Below are 15,139 nucleotides of genomic sequence, written 5' to 3' on the forward strand. Positions count from 1 at the left end.
AAGTCTCTAATAACCGTTCCTCTTTCTTCAGCTATTCTGAGCACGAGGGAAAGAAATAGGAAAAAAGCAGACACAAAACCCTTCCCCTCTCAAGGCTATGCGGGCAGGCGCCCTTTTCCAACTTCTGGGCCTCAGCCCTGCAAACCCGGTAGCCCGCAGGTCCCTGCCCCAGCCGCGGGACAATCATTTACCAACGAGATTTAAATCGGCTTCGGAGGGGGCGTGGCCGGGGCGGGGCCCTGCGGCCCGGGTGGGCGGGGGTCCTGGAGGCTCCGGGCCCAGCGTGCAGGACCAGAGCTCAGGGAGCGAGTGACTGTCTCTTTAAATGCCAGGGGCTGCGCTCCCGCCCGGGAGCCGGGAGCCGGGAGCCGGATCTACAATCCCGTCCTTCCCGCTCCGGCGCTTGTTGCTCGCCGGCCCGAGTGGGAGCTGCCGCCGCCGCCGCCGAGGCCGCCGCCGGGAAGCGAGGGTGCCGCCTGCCGCTGCGCCCGACTCCCCCGATTCCCCCGAGAGCTGTGTGCAGCGGGGCCCCGCGCTAGCAGGGCGCGCCGGCGCGGGGTGAGTCGATCCGACCCCCGCCCCGATCCGCAAGTCTGGGGGCGCCACGCAGCCGCGGGGGAGACATGCGTCGCCGCCCCCTGCCCAGCCCTGGCACCGCCCGCGCCGGGAGAGGAGGGAGCGCGGAGCCGGCGCCTGCACACTCGCCCTAGAAGTCTCGGGGTGCAGCGGGGCCCCCTAGCCCGCGGCCTGCACCTCCCGCCGTGCGGCGGCGCAGGTAACCCGAGCCCCGGGCGCGCGGGGGAGGGGCGGCCGCAGGTGATCCGGAGCGGGGCGCACCTGCCGGCCCGCGCGGGCCCTTACCGCGGCTCCCCGGGGCTGGGCGTCGAGGGGCGTCCGCTCCGGTGAGGGCCGGGGCGGGAGGGCAGCAGGGTGGGCGGCTGAAGTAAAGTTTCTTTTCCTACCCCCTCCCGGCCCGGCGCGGCTGGTAGGGCGCGGGCGGAAGCGGCTGGAGCCGCTGATGCAATGGGCTGGTGCCCGGCCAGGTGGAGGTGGGGGCGGAGGCGGGGGCGGGGGCGGCGGCGGCCCGAGGTGCAGAGGCTCCTGCGAGACCCCGGCGGTGGAGAAGGCCGGGGAGGGCGCCCTGCCGCCCAGACCGCCCTAAAATGGCTCCAGGTGCTCTGCTCCCGCCGGGTCTTGCACCTCTTGAGAACAGAACGCCTCTTTCCCGGAAGGGATCATGTATCCAGGGCTTCCTTGCTTTCTCTTCCAACAGGTGGCCTGAGCCCCTGGCCGCGGACCTGTGCCAATGACCCTAGTGGTAGTTTCGCTTTCTCCGCTGTCTGCTCCTCTCGCCGCCGCCTGAACCAGAGACCATAACGTGATGGGCAACCAGGTGGAGAAACTGACCCACCTAAGTTACAAGGAAGTTCCCACCGCCGACCCGACCGGCGTGGACCGGGACGACGGGCCCCGCATCGGGGTCTCCTACATCTTCTCCAATGACGACGAGGATACCGAGCCACAGCCTCCGCCCCAGGGTTTGGAGGGTGGTGGGGCGCCCGACGTTGAGGACGGGCCACAACCCCCTCCGCCGCAGCCCTACGACCCGCGGCTGCACGAGGTGGAGTGCTCCGTTTTCTATCGGGATGAGTGCATCTACCAAAAGAGCTTTGCGCCCGGCTCGGCGGCGCTGAGCACCTACACACCGGAGAACCTGCTCAACAAGTGCAACCCTGGTGACTTGGTGGAGTTCGTGTCACAGGCACAGTACCCGCACTGGGCAGTGTACGTGGGCAATTTCCAGGTGGTGCACTTGCACCGGCTGGAGGTGAGCAACAGCTTCCTGACTGACGCGAGCCAGGGCCGCCGCGGCCGCGTGGTGAACGACCTGTACCGCTACAAGCCGCTGAGCCCCAGCGCGGTAGTGCGCAATGCGCTGGCGCACGTGGGCGCCAAGGAGCGTGAGCTCAGCTGGCGCAACTCGGAGAGCTTTGCCGCCTGGTGCCGCTATGGCAAGCGAGAATTCAAGATCGGAGGGGAGCTGCGGATAGGCAAACAGCCCTACCGCTTGCAGATTCAGCTCTCGGCTCAGCGCAGTCATACGCTGGAGTTCCAGAGTCTGGAGGACCTCATTATGGAGAAGCGGCGCAATGACCAGATCGGGCGCGCTGCCGTGCTGCAGGAGCTCGCCATGCATCTGCACCCGACTGAGCCAGATGAGGGCGACAGCAGCACAGCTCGGACTACTCCGCCTTCCAGGCACCCTCGGGAGCCGGGCTCTGAGGAGGAGGACAGAGATGTGGAGCCACACTGAAGGTTTTGGAGCTGAGCACAGAGTTGCAAAATAGCCTTTTGCAGCAAGCGCTTTCCCCTTCCTCTTCTCCCTCCCTCCCGGATCACTTTCTGGCCCCCTCTGGGATTCCTGGGCCCTTTGGAAAACGGAGTGTTGATTAAACACAGTCGGCTGGCTATGGACTGGGGAGGAGGAAGGGGACAGGGAGGCAGGTAGGAGCACCTATGGTGGACGCTGGCATTTCTTTCTTCCCCTTTCCGTCTTCCTTTCTGTGGTGGGGCAGACCGTGGACTTGAGACTTAATCTGTGCCGAGTTTGGATCCAAAGTTGACCCTTATGCAAGCAAGGTTGAAAAAAAGTTCAGAGTGTCTGTGTCTGCCTTGCCTTCTCTGGCTTTGCTTTGCCCTTGAGCTCTGAGGATTCTATGTAAGAAGGCCAAAGGCGGGTGAGGAGGCCCAACCTTGGGCCTGAGAGCTGTTTATCTTTTCTCTCTGCTGAGCTGGGCCTGGAATCAGGAAGACTAGTATGATTTATTAGATGGGATTCCTGGGGCGCAGGGCTGGTGAATCCAAGATCAGGCCTGGGAGCAGCAGACTCCTGTTAAATGTAACAAATAGTTGAACAAACTCTGGCAACAGATACTTACTACCTCCCTCCTCTCCATCCCCTAGTAATTCAGCTGCTGGCTGCTCAGGGAGCCTCTGCTCCATGTGCCCCTTCGGTTCCGAGTAAATCACTGTCAAAGGCCAGCCTCAGAAAGGATTCAATTCAGATCCTGAGCTGCGGCCTCCTTTGTTTTTCTGCCTGCTGCTGTAGGCACTTGGAGTAGTGTCATTTGTTATCCCAGGAGGGGATCGCCCTGTGTCACCAATCTAATGCTTGTCTGTGTTCATGGCCAGGTCTACAGATGGGGATGGCCAGTGCCACCTGGCGTGGTGCCCCCTAGGGAGACAGCTCAGTAGTGCTGCTCTGTCCTGTTAGTCTCTCCGTGCTGTCCCATCCTGATTGGGGATGGTAACCCTTTTTGTGATCAAAACTGTGTTATGGATTCCTTTGAATTTTTAATGTTTCCTTCCATTTACTGGGCCATCTCCCTGACCCTCCCTCCCTGGCTGTAAAACCTGGGGCGTGAGACACATTTCAGTGGTAAGCTACTTGTTTTGCTAGAGCCCCCCCCCCCTTGCAGGTTAATTCAGGGTGTCATGGCTTGGTGTGGTGGGCAGTTTCCTTTAGGAGAGATGACCTGAGTCTCCACTGCCACCTGGTGTGATCAGCCAGGTTCAGTGTGCTTTGGTAAGAGTCCTCACACCATTCCCATGGGTTCCCTGGATTGCAGAGTGCTGCCCTGCCACCCATTATCAATATGGTCTCAAAGCCTGAGTAAAAACTGCAGGGGTTTTTTCTCCCCTCTTGAGGAGTTACTGTAAACTACACTGGACAGTTCATTTTGTGACCTGATTTTTATAGTTAAAATTGACTTATGTTTGAACACTCTGCAACCCTGGTCATCCCTGGGTTTCTTGGTTGGAAATTTCTAGAGCAAACAAAACTAGGAAGATTTTCTCATATATTTACCTATTTTAGACATGGAAATTGCGGCCATAAGTTTTAAAAGTCTGGATCTTCATAGCACCTCCCTCAGCGTGGAAACCCTTCCCGAGTAAGCCCTCAGTGGTGTCTGGTTGTGTCCCTGATTTTGGTAGTGATGTCACACAGGTGCCATGCCTTGGATTGTCAAGGTGAACCACATTCTAACCCTGGTCAGGGAAGACAGTTGATGTCCTGATGGAAAGTAGTTCTGCTTGCCCTGTTTCACAGCCTCCCAAATATATGTGTTTATATTCCCTTGGCCATGAAGAGACAGGCCAAGGTAAACATGGGGTGGAGACCTTCAGGAGGCCGGACCTGGACAGACATGGGCTAGCCAAGTTGGAAGTATTGAGCACTCCGCACTCCATGGAGTAAGGAGGCAGGGAGTGGCCCTGGGACCGGTGAGCCCCTTTTCGGCTCCTGCATCCCTGTATCGTTCGTCTGCCTCCGGGGAAGAGCTGTAGTAGATACAACCCAAGACCAGCATTTATCTTTAGAGAAGGTGTGATTACAAGGCTTAAAAATGAGCTAGCTCTGTTGGAGATGCTGGTTTTGGGAGCACAGTGGCAGTGTCTCTGCAAGATATCAAGAGAGGGAGACTCTGAGACACAGGATCAGAGTGTGTGCTTAGGTGTCAGACGCTTACTAAGTAACAGCTACCTGGAAAGGGCTGCAAGAAAGGGGAATCAGTAATTCATGGTTCTTTCCTAAAGATGGCAGTGTTATGGACAAGTAATTTTTTTTAAATGCCCTGGCAATGGCTATATCCAGCACTTTAGGACAAAATAAGTATATTTAATAATTTTTGTTTTTCCCTAGGAATAAGACTTTAGAACAGTTTTGTACTGTGAATTACGAATGCTCTTTGAAGGAAAGAAATATCGATTCCAACATTCTTCAGAAGCTGTGGCAGGGATTAGCAGGATATTGACTGGAATATATGCGAAAGGAAACCAGACAAATTCTATTTTCTTACTGAGCAAATATTTTATAGAGACTGCTTATGTATTTCAGAGGAGCCCACAACTTCGACTATACAATGTTTTGTATCGAAAGAACTCCTGCTTTTTGTAGCTTTTATTCCTCATTTAATTTAAAATGACTTTAACACTAAATGCCTCTCAGAAAACTTTATTCCAGACTTTAAGAAAATTTTTAGTTTTTTGAGAAATGAGACATTAATGTGGTTGACCTTCTCCTGTGTTTGGAGCTTCTGACCCTGATAGCATCACTGAACAACAGCGCGACCACATGGAAACATATTTTTTGGAAGCAGAACTTTAATTTTTTTAAGACATATGCTATGGAGAGCTAAGAAAATTTAAGGACTACTTGTTTTCTATTTTCTTTTTTTCTTAAAAAAATGGGATCCACTGTGTTGAAGACTCTTGATGATTATGTATTTGTCTAACCTATTTTTTAATACAGTCTAGCGTGATCATGGTCATAAAATAAATTTGGAAAGTTAGATTTCCTTTGTGAGTTTTTTTTTAAAATCAGAATTAACTATAAACATGACTGGTTTATTCGGTTTTTCATTATATTTTGTTCTTAGCTATACTACTGGTGACCCATGAAAATTACATTAACTTACAGGATAGACGTCAGTGCATTTTATTTCCCAATGAGTTGTATAAACTTTATTTTTCTTGAAGGTTATATGTTAAATCAGTTATGTTCTTATAGTACTTCTTGAAAAGGAAGTTCCAATTTGACATTGTATCATTTCCTTCAAAATGAAGGGCAGTGCTTAGATAAATAAAAGATTGATGATCTTTTAAACCATTTCCTCTTTACTATGTCTTACTAAAATAAAACCTGTCAAGCTTTTTTCAAAAATGTTATAAGCGTTTCCAATAAACCATCTTATTAGCGTTCACTGAATGTACATATTTTTCTACTTGTATATCATTTGCTAACATTTTTCACCCTGGTTCAAGCAGCTTTCTGTAATTTCTCTGAGAATATCGGCAGATCCCGTCTTTGCATTTTGCAGTAAACATTTTGATGCATTTATTTAGTGGATAAAAAGCCTTGGGTATATTGTATGAAAATTAATCACTCATTTCTTCTAAACGCTCAGTGTTTGTGAAAACTGCCTTCAGCACGTAAATTTCCAGGATACATTGATCCATGGAATCGATGAAGAAATGGATAGAAACTGCACTCTTGTCACGAGGTCTACAGGGGGAAGTGCTGGTCTTCAGGACTCCTTGTGTATTACAGGGTTTTGGTGCCCCAACAAAGGGATTTACTCGCCATGTGAAACGGAAGCTGGGCAGGCAGGATGTCCCTGCCAAATAGTGAGGGATCCAGGTGGTAGCATTTGGCAGAGGGACATATGCAGCATCTGATAGTGGCAAGTGGGAGGCCACCAGCACTCCCTTGGTCAGTGTCACAGTCCCACCAGGTTCAAATGCATGGGCTTGGTCGCCAGGCTCCTGAGAGAATTTTAAATGCACAGATTCAGTGCTGGGGTTGCAGGGAGCCCAGGAATGATGAGGCCATGGAGTCCTGGCTGGGAGACTGAAGTTATCATGGTTCCCGCTGTATAGGAGAGGAATAAAGGGAAGCCCAATAGAGCATGCTCTTATTCTTGGGTGGTTTTGGTGGAGGCTGCTCTTATTTTTCCGGAGTGTACTGAGCTTTGCTTAATGTAGGTAAATGACATGTTGGGGATCATTTAAAAGGGCCAAAATGAATAGGCCAGACTATGAGCAAAAGGACTTTTATTTCCTTTTACTGAATTTACTATGGAAACTGCTTATTAAATACAGCAGTTTTATCTGCAGAGCAAATGGAGAAATGTCTCCCATCTGGATTTGCGGTCTCAGTAAACTACAGTGCTGAGTGTCTATGAAGGGCTTCAGCTCAGTGTCAGCCTGAAGCAAAACAACCAGAGAGACCCTCCAGTGTTCGAGAATAGCAGGCCCGGTGACAGGAGCCTGTTTGTCATTGTTAGCTGCAGGCACCTTCAGCAAACTTGAGCCAAGTGAAGACACAAAACGAGATGGGTCGCAACACGTGTTTTGAAAGCTTTGGTTGTGTGGTGAGCAGAGTGGTGGTAATGTAAGATCCAGCAGAGTGATAGGCAGGGACCTTGCAGGAAGTTTCATGTATAAGACAGTGGTGGCCTCTAAAATGGGGGGGCTGTGCCACTCTTTCCCATTAGTTGCGTGCTGGTAATTGTAAGTCAGAACCTTTCCTTCGTAAGTCCTCGCTTATACTGTTTTGATTCTGTTAACTTTCCCATTTCACACTACAACAGAGGCATTAAAAAAAAAATACTTTTTGAGCTTGTTTCTAAGGAAAACCCACTTACAGGGGCAATTGATAATGTAAGTGGTTTTATAAAGTGCTGATGGTTTGTAAGGGCACCACCACCTGTGTGTTTAATTGGAGTTTGAAAACTCACAGTGGGTAGGCATGTGGATGGCTGAGGATCCTTTTGAGAAGTTAGTTAGACCTGAAGCCAGAAGTACACATGACGGGAGAAAGTGGTGTTAGTACCCAGAGTAGTACTCTCTAAGCCCTTAACCGAGGTGAGGTAAGCCAGATCCGTGGTTCAGATCATCAGGTGATTCCGCTCCAATGGGCAGGATGGCGCCTGCTGATAGGAGGTTCACAGGTAGGTGTTTAATTTGTGGATGCAGGAGAGGCGTAAATGCGTGTGCCCTGTGTGCTGGAGATGTCGGTGGAGGAGGCTGCCCGGCTGTCTCAGTTACTGCTGAGCCTCCAAAGAGGTGCAGGGCAGAGCCAGTGCTTTGGAGTAGGCGCTGGTCATGGTAATCCAAAAAGCCTGAGGAGAAAGTGAATGACCCCCAAGTGCTCAGTGCCTTTGCTTTGTCTCTGGTGCCATCGCTTGTCCCGGGCTCCCTTCCCCATCATCAGGTTGCCCCATGTGACTGTGCATCTCCAGTTCTTTACACAGACCCAAGCAAATAGACCTTCATTGCCAGCATAACTGAATGAGTTCCGGTGTTGGCCTTTGCAGACCAGAAAGCCCTCAGACCGCCTCCAGGTGATGTGCTGTGCCTACAGAGTGAGCAGAGCAGTGGCTTTTACAATGCATGCACCAGGACAGCCATCTGCCCTTGCCTGGGATTGGGATTTGTCTTGCTAATGCTGTGGAGGCCTTCAGAGAAGTAGAGAAAGTGGATTCAGGCCTTTTCCCAGTGCAGGTAAGTGACGAGCTAGGCTGGCTGGGAAGAGTGGTGAAATGGCGTAGCAGCCTTTACAGCGTTTAATAGTTGAGTACCTTGTCAAATGTGACCGAAAATGGTTCCACAGATGAGCTCTTTGCCACTTCCTTCGGGAAGCGAAAGAGTGATTACCTCAAAGTCTGGTAATCTCACTATTCAGTACATTCTTTTTATTCTTTAACGAGAGGATCTCAGTTACAGTGCCAACCTAAAGGTATAGGGTGTGACCTGAGCACAGATCTGGAGCAGTGGCCAAGGCATTAGAGTCAAAGGACTTGGGATTCCGTGCTCAGCCTCTGCACATGTGTAGGCTGGGGAACTTGGGAAGAGTCTTGGGAACTATTCCTTCTCATGTTTAGTGGGCTCGTGATATTGGTCAGTTCCCATAACTCAGTTTCAATTGTATTTGTAAAATAGTGCTACATATGGCATTTAATCTCAACAGAATTCATAGTAACCGTATTAAGAGATTGACATAAGCATTAATATGTAGTAATATACTTAGAGCTGTATTTGCCCTTACATGTGAGAACAAGATGAAACAATTCTTTTGCAGGGCCAGAGATTTAGCTCAGTGGCACAGGTGCCTGCCTGGCAAGTGTGGGGTCCTGAGATTGATCCCTGGTACCAAAAAACAATGCTTTTGTGGCTTGGACCAATAACTACTAATATTAGCTAGGAAAATCTAGAGTATTCCAAATGTTCTAAAGGTTTATACAAATCCAGCCTGGAAGAGGGCCATCTCTTTTCTCTTAGTCTTAATCTTGGGGAATATCTTAGGTAGATGCAAGAAATTAGTACAATGCAAAAAAGCTAACTAGCTAATTCTTCAGTTTCTTAGCCCTTACTATAGTCTTGTACCTTGATCTTTAATAGATGAAGCATTTATTTTTAAACATTTTATGATGTATAATCATTAGCTCAATACCTATTTATTGAGAAGTCTCATGACAATGGGTGCTGGCCCCAGGGAGGAGAAGGCTTTTTTGCAGTAGTAAGGACCAGGAGGAAGTCACCTTCCCCACACAGACTTACCACAGTCTTGACTATAGACTTACAGACAGATCCTGATATTATCTTTACTTTAGATAAAGATAATATCTACACTACTCTACTGAGAGTAGAGCAGGCAATGTCCAGTGTCACACAACTACTAAATGAGTTTCTAGTCTGAATCTGGAGCACCATTCTCCAAAGACGCAAGCTACTGTCACCTCCCAGTTCTACTCCTGACTCAAGACAAACACAGGGCCCTCTCCTGCTGCGGCATTTGGCTTGCAATATTGTCTGAGTAGCATTTAGATTTTCACTGTCACTAAAGCAAAACTGGGGGTGTGACTTTAAAAGGCAGGGGACTGGAGCAAAGAGAAAGGCAGCTGTGGCCTGGGAGGGTTTTGCAGTTTTATCATGAGCAACGGGCCTGTTCCTGTCATGGCTTCAGCTCTTGTCTTTCGGTATGACCTTGGGTGAGTCAGTAGCTTTGTAAGCACCTTATCTGAAATCTAGGCTCTAATCTCCACTGGGCTGTTCTTCGTCAAGTTGAGCTGATAAAAGTCAAGTGCTTAATAAGATACCTGGGGTCACCTGAGTTACCTCATGGAAGTGGCTTTGTCCTGAATGTGGTTGGAGACCTTGAGCAAGCCCCTCACCCTGGGCTCTGCAGGTGTGGAGCGGCCTCTGCCACAGGTTGGCTGTGATGACCCCGGGGAAACTTCCCCCTGCAGGTTGGTGTAGAGGTTGCTTGTTTCTCTACCTCGCTTTTAAAGAATACTGGTTCCTTCATTCTCTAAACTTCATTCCTAAAAGCCAATTAAATGTTAATCAAAACATTATAGTATTATATATAAATTATAATTAGCAGTGAGAATAAGCGAACTTTAGGAAATGCTTTTCTTACAAAAAAGTAGGCGTTCTTTTTCTTGTTTTTGAACTGATGAACTGTTACTGTTCTATTCAATGCTAGACACCAAACCTGACATGTTGATGCTATTAGAGAGGATGATAGGACTAGATTCATGTGGGTCTTCATTTTGGACAAAGCATTTAAAGGGTTCTGTTTGTTTTATGGTGTTGTGTTATTCAATACTGATTTCTGTCTTTCATAAGAACGTATAATTCCCTTTGCTACCTGACCCTACTCTTGGCTCCTGGGAAGAATTCTTTTGTTGGTCACTGGAGGCACATGCTATATTCTAAGAGTGTTTTTCGATTTATGGGGGGTTTTTTGGTCATGTCTCAGAGCAAATCAAGTTTGCTTACAAAAACGTCAGAAGGTGATGGTTCTTTGTGCGAATGATACAAGGGAAATGCTAGATGTCAAATAGGCAGAGTTCGTATCCCCTGAAGTCAAAGAGCAGATTCTAAGGATCAGTGGAGACGGAGTAAGAAAATGTATTAGAGAACAGGAATGGGGAGTAGAAATGGGGTTGGGGGGGTAGGAGCAGCACCTGAGAGGCAGGAGGGAACCAGATGGCTGCCAGCCAGCCCGTCTGTGAAAGGAAGTTTTATAGAGCAAAGTCATGAGGCGAGTACAACGTGGGTCAGAATTGCCATCAGCAAGACTGCAGGTGTGGTACTAAGACTGCAGGCTTAGGTAATACTGACCTAAGGTGAGCAAAGGTATGTGAGTGAGGTCAGCACGCTTGGTGGGTAATCTACAGCCTCGGCCTGGTCTCTAGCCCTAGCAGTTTCAGTCTTAGTAGATGGGAGAGGATGGCCCACCCCTGGTGAGACAGTGGGGAACCGAGAACGGGTGATACCCTGAGACCCACATTGCAGTTCTCCCCTTAAAGAAGTGTGCGGAGCCTTAGAACTGGCAGCATGACTTAACCTTCCGGTGTGCCTTCAGCCACAGCCCTGTTTCTCGTCGTCTGCACGACTCCTCTTGCCCCAGTCCTGTCTCACTGCACACTTCTATTTTTGCCTAACTTAGTTGTCTGTGATATTAATATATGTTTTAGTTCTTTAAACAATAAACTTTATTTTAAAAACAATTTTAGGGTGGGCGTGGTGGTGCAGGCCTGTAATTGCAGCAGTTGGGAGGCTGAGGCAGGAGAATCACCATGAGTGAGTTGGAGGTCACCCTGGGCTACATAGTGAGTTTGTCGTCAGTCTGAACTACACAGTAAGGCTCTGTCTCAAAAGACCAATAAGAAGAGAAAGAAGAAGAATGATTTTAGATCCACAGAGTTCCTGCAAACTGTACCTCCCTCCACCTGGCCAGAAGCATGAAGCCCTGGCGCACAGCCTGAGAGTCCATAAGGCAGCTCGGATGTCTGCAGCTGGAGCCTTTGGTTGACATGTCTGGGTGCTGCACACTGATGCTCTGTGGGCTTTGAGCAGCGCATCCACCAGGACAGCCTCCTGCAGGGAAGCCTCCCAGCTTTCTCCTCAGGGCACTCAGGCCCTGGCCGCCTCTCCTGGCTTCTGCTGCAGGCTCCGTCAGAGAACACAGCTTCCATAGCTCTGTGCTAGGGAGCTCGCTATCGGAAGAGCTTGGGGAATGGGCCGGTCAGCCACACTGATGAAGACTGAGGACAGTGAGTGGACTTTAGCCAAAGAATGAACTTCCTGGGGCTGGGGATTTAGCTCCCGGCATAAGCGCCTGCCTTGCAAGCAGGCAGTGGTGAGTTCCATCCCTGGTACCGATAAAAAGGAAAAAGACAAAAAAAAAAAAATGAACTTCCTCTCCTCAGGCAGCCAGGATGCAGCTCCTCCCCTAATAAAGGGCAGGCGGCAGCCCCCCCACTGAGGTCCTGAATTATAAGGACTTTTAAGGCAGACTACCCAGCTTCTTCTAAGAGCCAGTTTCCTGTCACCTCTGTTCAAGAATCTGGTTAAAAGCAAGTCCCAGTTGATCATTTTAAATCCATCCCCAGAGTTTCTTGTGACAAGTGACCCATAAACAAGTAAAGGATTCCTGTGTTGTGTTTATGCAAAATTAGCTCTGGGTGGGGGACCTGTATGGAAATTCCAGAGTTATTCTCCTGGTTTCCAGGGCAACCCTAACTTCCTCCTGTGGTTTGGGACTTCATTGCTTTGCAGAGCCAGAACAGGTCACACAGTACCCTAGTGACATTCCTGGCCAGAAGGGTGCTTGCCTAGTTTTCAGGTGTTTGTGAGCCCAGGGACTGAAAAGGATTGCCACAGGGTCCTGGTGGCTGCCACCACCCCCCCCCAAAAGACATGGGTGACCAACAGAGGGGAACCTGGGGTACAGGTGATCATGTGATATCAGGACAGGCTTGTGAGCAGGGGCAGCTGACTTGGGTGTGGCAAGGAGTCGGGGTTAGGCGTTCCTGGGGGGTGGGCAAGGTCTTATCAGACAGAGAGATTCAACCACAAAAGGCCACAATTGTGCTCCCACCGATAAGGAGGAGATTAAGTCCTAGCCTGCTAGATGTCATATGTGCTGCGTCTGTGTCTCCTGAAATAAAGGAATGAATTCCACAGGCCCATGCAGGTGAAGAGTAGGAAAAGTTCATTAGAGAACAGAAATAGAAATAAGAATAGCGCAAGACAGGGGGGCTGCCAGAAGTGGGGGGCCACCGAGGCCCTGTGTCCATTGTAATTTTTACAGCAGAGTCTCAAACTCCAGTCGACCTTATAAGATTACAAGTATAACCACCAAACTCATACTGGTCCAACAGGGAAACAGGTCACATAGTGAGGGTACACGGCAAAAACAGAGGTTGGGGAAGGGAAGGGGCCGGGTCCCCTGGTCACTCACCTGTGTGATTGGTGTCTATGTGGACCGCAGTAGGCCAGGTACAGGACATGCACTTCTACAAATCATGAGTGAGATTTTCTCGAATACCCGTTTTGGCCAGACCTGCTCCAATCAGAAACTTAGGTCTCGAGTTGAGAACACCGGGAAGAATTGGAGAGGACGAAATGGACGCCGACAGCAACCAGTCCTTGAGTGTGTAATCTTGTGCCAGGACCAACTGATCGCTTTGTGGACACTGCTTCCAATTCCATAACCGTGCATGGGAGGCGATGTGTGATTTCTGCCCTGCAAATGAACACTCAGCTGCCTGGGCCCACAGCAAGGGGGGTGCTGGGTGACAGTCTCAGTCGCCACCTCCAGTACCACTCAGGTCCATCAGAACACGGAGGGAAGTCCTCTGTCCTCCCCGCTGGGCCAGCACTGCTGGGCCGCGTCATGAATTCCTAAGACCTTGGGAATTTGGGGCTTGGTAACAGGATGGTAGTAACATGGAGATCACTGCAGTTTGTTGTTATCTAAACTACCTGGCTGCCATCTGTTTCAAAGAAAAGAGGTTTTTCAGCGATGTATAGTGTTTGTTCTCACTTCCCCTGTGCCCACCCCACCAGCCACCTGGAGACCTGTGCTCTGCTGGTGAAGGGTCCACACTCTGGGAGCCTGAGGGAGGACAATCCAAAGTTCACACCCAGCCTGAGCAACTCAGGGACACCGCAAGGCCCTGTCTCAAAAATAAAAAGTGTCAGGTCCCTGCACACACCAACAAACTGACGAGCTGAGAGGTGACCCTCAGGCACTGACAGTACCCTAAATGTGAGGTCACTGTCTTACCCCTGGCTACTGCCTCTCTCTGCGGTCCTGGCTAGGAATGTGTTGTGGATCATGTGATTTTCTGAAAATATATCTCATCACCTGTATTTCCTGGCACTGTTTTCCGTTTGTCTATTTGTTTTGAGATGGGGTCTCATTATGTAGTTCAGCCTGGTCTTGAACTCACTATGTAGCCCAGGCTGGCCTTGAACGCGACAGTGATCCTCCTGCCTCAGCCTTCCAAGTGCTGGAATTACAAGCACATGCCACTTCATCTGGCTTCGTCACTGCTTTTTTTAAAAAAATTATTAATAAATGGGTATTTTAAAAGTAGTACAAAAAGTATCTAGAATGTTCTTTTTAAACAGCTGTCATCTAGTGTGTTATAGTAAAAAACCTTTTGTTTCCTAGTTACCCATTGCCTCACTGGTGCCCTGTAAACCATTTTCAGTTTTTCTAACTATAAGTCATAGAGCAGACATCTCTCTACAGCTGTGTTTGGCATATGTGTAGATATTTCTGAAAGATATCATTTACATGAGATTTCTGGATAAAGGTTTTACACAATTTAAATTTTGTAGGAATAGCCTTCTGTAAAGACAGTGCAGGTTTACAGGAATGCTGATAGTGTTCCCAGGTGTCTGAAAATATCTCTCTGCATTGGTCATGTTTCTGTGTATCATAGTCGACCACCAGAGCTGGTGTCTCTCATGTGTGTTGGCAAGAATTGAAATCAGAGGCTCAGCAGTTTGCTATTATAAACATCCAAATTCTCCAAAGCATTTGGTTATTAGACCAGACCAGTGAACTCTATCAGAGTCTGGTCTGTGCACTTAGACAAACAACAGACAGATAATAGAGGAAGATATGTATTCAGGTATCCTTCTCTGAGAAATGGAAGTCCGAGCCAAGCACAGGCTGTGTTACACAGTCAGCAGTTTCCAGCAGGGCTCAGGATGAAGGCTAAGCCCTCCTGTGACCTCTTGGTCTGTAACCTCGGTACCTGGCTTCTGCTTATGTGGACCTTGCTCCTACTGCTCTTCCGTGCTGGGCAGATTCCAGCCTCGCAGATTTAAGTCTATTTTCCGGAACACACCAGAGTCTTTTTTTTTTTTGGTCTTTTTCAGACTTCCTGACTACAGACTGAATAAAGAAATACGCTACGTATCGCAGTGCAGCCTCACTTCTGTGTGTATCTGAAATTACGTTTCATCCCACAATTCCCACCTGCTCTGCAATGCACTGTAATGTCAGTTATTATTTACTCTATTTGTTGCATTTAGGAGAAGAGGAAAACTTCACTGATACCCACCAGGTTGATCTTTCAGTTTCCTTTGCAAGAAGCAGGATTTGTACTAGGGAGTCCTGAGTCATGCTGGGTTCCCTCTGTTGGCAGAGGCCTTGAGCCTCTTTGGAGAGCGTCAATACTGCCGTTCTGTCTCAAACTGTATTACCATTTTCCAAGCTATGTGCACTATTCATGTTTCATCCTTTGGCTGTGTGTCTCCCCACTAGATT

The 15,139-nt window shown here is 49.1% G+C and overlaps 1 protein-coding gene across 3 annotated transcripts; it reads left to right on the forward strand.

Moving 5' to 3' along the window:
- The first annotated feature begins 279 nt into the window (after nt 1–279).
- Nucleotides 280–5,771, forward strand: Lratd2 (LRAT domain containing 2). Of its 3 annotated transcripts, XR_010041215.1 has the most exons (3): nt 280–775; nt 1,274–2,505; nt 4,703–5,771. XR_010041215.1 is itself a non-coding variant. In XM_063231106.1 (2 exons), exon 2 carries the CDS (start codon nt 1,382–1,384, stop codon nt 2,312–2,314), a length of 933 nt encoding a protein of 310 aa, XP_063087176.1. In that variant the 5' UTR covers nt 280–775; nt 1,274–1,381; the 3' UTR covers nt 2,315–5,771. The 3 variants fall into 3 exon arrangements, 2 of the variants coding, with proteins under 2 accessions (XP_063087176.1, XP_005002657.2); XM_063231106.1 differs by having other exon boundaries at nt 1,274–5,771; XM_005002600.4 differs by having other exon boundaries at nt 280–558; nt 1,274–5,771.
- The last annotated feature ends 9,368 nt before the right edge of the window (nt 5,772–15,139 follow it).

This window comes from Cavia porcellus, unplaced genomic scaffold (assembly GCF_034190915.1).
Source record: "Cavia porcellus strain 051 isolate PalLab524CR breed Dunkin Hartley unplaced genomic scaffold, mCavPor4.1 scaffold_19, whole genome shotgun sequence".
Lineage (NCBI taxonomy): Eukaryota > Metazoa > Chordata > Mammalia > Rodentia > Caviidae > Cavia > Cavia porcellus.